General features: G+C 41.7%; 1 protein-coding gene across 1 annotated transcript in view; it reads left to right on the top strand.

Moving 5' to 3' along the window:
- The first annotated feature begins 348 nt into the window (after positions 1-348).
- LOC102195061 (zinc finger protein 14-like) overlaps positions 349-2,741 on the top strand; it is a 10,964-nt gene continuing 8,571 nt past the window's right edge. Inside the window, exon 1 of the mRNA XM_005747261.1 lies at positions 349-714. Within this exon, the coding sequence (XP_005747318.1) occupies positions 687-714 (28 nt within the window). The 5' untranslated portion in view covers positions 349-686. The remainder of the gene's footprint in view (positions 715-2,741) is intronic.

The following is a 2,741-nucleotide window of genomic DNA, read 5'->3' on the forward strand; positions in this document are numbered from 1 at the left end:
GGGCACCTTTGCAGAGCTTGCAGCTTGTGCCCTGATGGCTGTGGTAGACTCCTGCCTCTATGGATCTGGCGATTAGGTTCTGTTCTTGTGCTGCCATGATCAGAGCCTCCGTGTTGTCCTTTACTGTACTTATAGGATTTCTTGATGTCAGCTACTTCCCCTATCTGTTAATAGTACATCCCATGCATGGATGAGGGTCGACTGTGTCTCTCAGTACCGGTACAGTGAGATTAAATAAACAAGGAAAAACTAAAGAATCCCTCGTATTTGCTCCTGAGAATCACATACTGTTTGGACATAGTTCCTTAAAACGCCTCAAGAGGGCAGCGATCAGCCATCGTGTGATCCTGACATGCACAGGAGAAGAAGACGGACATGTTAGCTTTGTAAGAAGCAGAAGAAGAAAATCACAAGTTTTGTAGATTTATCATACATGTGCTTCCGTCACCGAACGTAACAGAAGATGTGCCCTAGCAGGTCGTATGAGAAGACACAAAACAGCAACAGACTGACGCTACTGAATAATAACCAGCAAAACTTAATGTGTTGAGTACGCCTGCGCGTTTCTACCAGATCGTCGAGCCGCCCTTCCTCCCCGGCAACTTGCACCGCAGGGTCCGGCGGACTACAACTCACAACAACCCCGAGTTGATTTGCTTATTCGCTTGAGCGCTTTTTGAGAAAACATGGAGAGCCCACGACATGTTAATAACGGTAAGCTAACGTGTATGTAAAGATTTCTATGTCGCAACGAGTTATTGGCTTTTCTTTTTGTGTGTGTGCGCCCGATTTTGAACATGGCGTACCCCGCTCTGACATGGCGGTATCGTTGTGCTACGTTACAGCGCCAAGGAGCTGCTGCGTGCGGTGGTTAGTGGAAGGAGCTCAGCGTCAGCAAAGATAGTTATCTAACAACGCTTTCGGTTATTTTATGACTGCATGCTTGAATGTAGCGGGCAGGGGTGGTTAACTAGCAGCAGGGGGTTGGCATCAGTTAGCAACCGAAATTAGCACTAACTGTAACAGCCACAGATGCTGCCTTCGGGGGCTTTAACCAGAGTAGCGAAGCGTTATGACACCTAATGTATGAAAGTCGAATAAACATTAAATATATAACGAGCAACGCCGTTTATATATTGCTATTCAAACGAAAAAGTGTGTTGATGTGTACATGTACTTTTACAGTCCCTAAGTTTTCCTCATTAGAGAGCCCGGGCTATCACAGCCGTGTTTACCATCTGGGTAGAGACGCTCATGTCTGGTGCATCATAATTACGACGCTCTTGTTAGCCTGTGAATGTATCTGGGGGTAGCCGTATCAGTCATCCTAAACTCCCAGTGCCTAGACCCACCTGAGGGCCCTGTTGTGCCAAAGTGTGGCAGATATTTCTGTTTCGTCGTTGTTGTTTTGTTTATTTATTCTCTGATATCTTTACTTAAAATAATTATATATAAAACAAAGAAATTATCTCTGTCTGCTTTATTGTATCTATATTTATAATAAATCTAGTTCTTTCGGTTTGTTTATACAACTGTAATGTTAAACCTGTTGAAATTTCTGCTGTCCTCCTGGCCAGATCTCTCTTGAAAGAGATTTTTAATATTAATGAGACATTTAACCTGGATCTACCTTGCAACAGGAAAATTCTTACAGGCTCTCAGTGACTTCACATCATTACTGAGCAATATGTTTGACATATGTTGACAGACTATAACAATATTTTAAATTCCCATGCTCGTTTTTTGGCACATACCCCAAATCACTTTTTGGAAGACGATCGCTTTTGACACAACACACCGAAGCTCTCAATTGCAAACTTAGTGAGGTTCACTTCAGCTGTAAGTCACTGTGTAAAAGTTTTGAGCCACCTCTCATTACTTTGTATATTTCTCCCAAAGCTAGACTTTCTTGTAATTCTTTGTGATAGTTTGAACTATTTGAGCTATTATGAATTATTTGAGCACAAGAAAGGCTTCTAACTCAAGGGATGAAGCAGTGTTTCATCTATACTTAAGCGGCAATTTAGCAAAGAACTCATTTTAAATCGTATCTTTAGTCACTTTTACTAGCAGCCAGTGACATAAACACTAAATCACAGTAATAACACAGTGTGACAACATAAAATAGTAAGTCCTGAAGAAAATCCTGCAAAGGCCTGACAATAGAAGCACCTTGCTCATCAGTTGAGCCATCTGCTCTTCACCTCAGTGGAAGGTTGGTTGTTGAGAAGTCCTTCTTAATGAAGGGAAAGGCTGAAGTATGCTAAATCACCATGTAATGCCATCTAGCAGACATCTGATTAGGAGGTGCCTCATTTTTTTCACTGTTTCATTTCACTGTGTGTTATACTTGTATAACTATGCATGTGACAAATAAAGAACCTTGAACCTTTTAATCATGAAAAATGATTAAACACACTGCCAGTGCAAACTATCGGTCATGGATTGGCCTCAGACAGGTCGTGAATCTGGATTTCAACTTTATTGGAGCAGTGTGGGAACATCTAAAGATGGCTGACATCCAAAGAAGAGCTTTGAACGTCCTCCCAAAAGCCTGGAGAACTAATCCTGAAGACTAAAAAAATGACAAGGAATCTTCTGTGAGACAGTTCAGGATGTGTTGAACAATAAAGGCGATACCGGTGTACCAAATGCTCACGTTCAGGCTTGTTGTACAAACTTTTTTTTGTCATATATCCCTTTTTCCTGGCGAAATGTAAGCAAATGAGGTGTGACTTGAC

Source organism: Pundamilia nyererei, unplaced genomic scaffold (genome assembly GCF_000239375.1).
Source record: "Pundamilia nyererei isolate P.nyererei 1_Seehausen unplaced genomic scaffold, PunNye1.0 scaffold00192, whole genome shotgun sequence".
Classification (NCBI taxonomy): Eukaryota; Metazoa; Chordata; class Actinopteri; order Cichliformes; family Cichlidae; genus Pundamilia; species Pundamilia nyererei.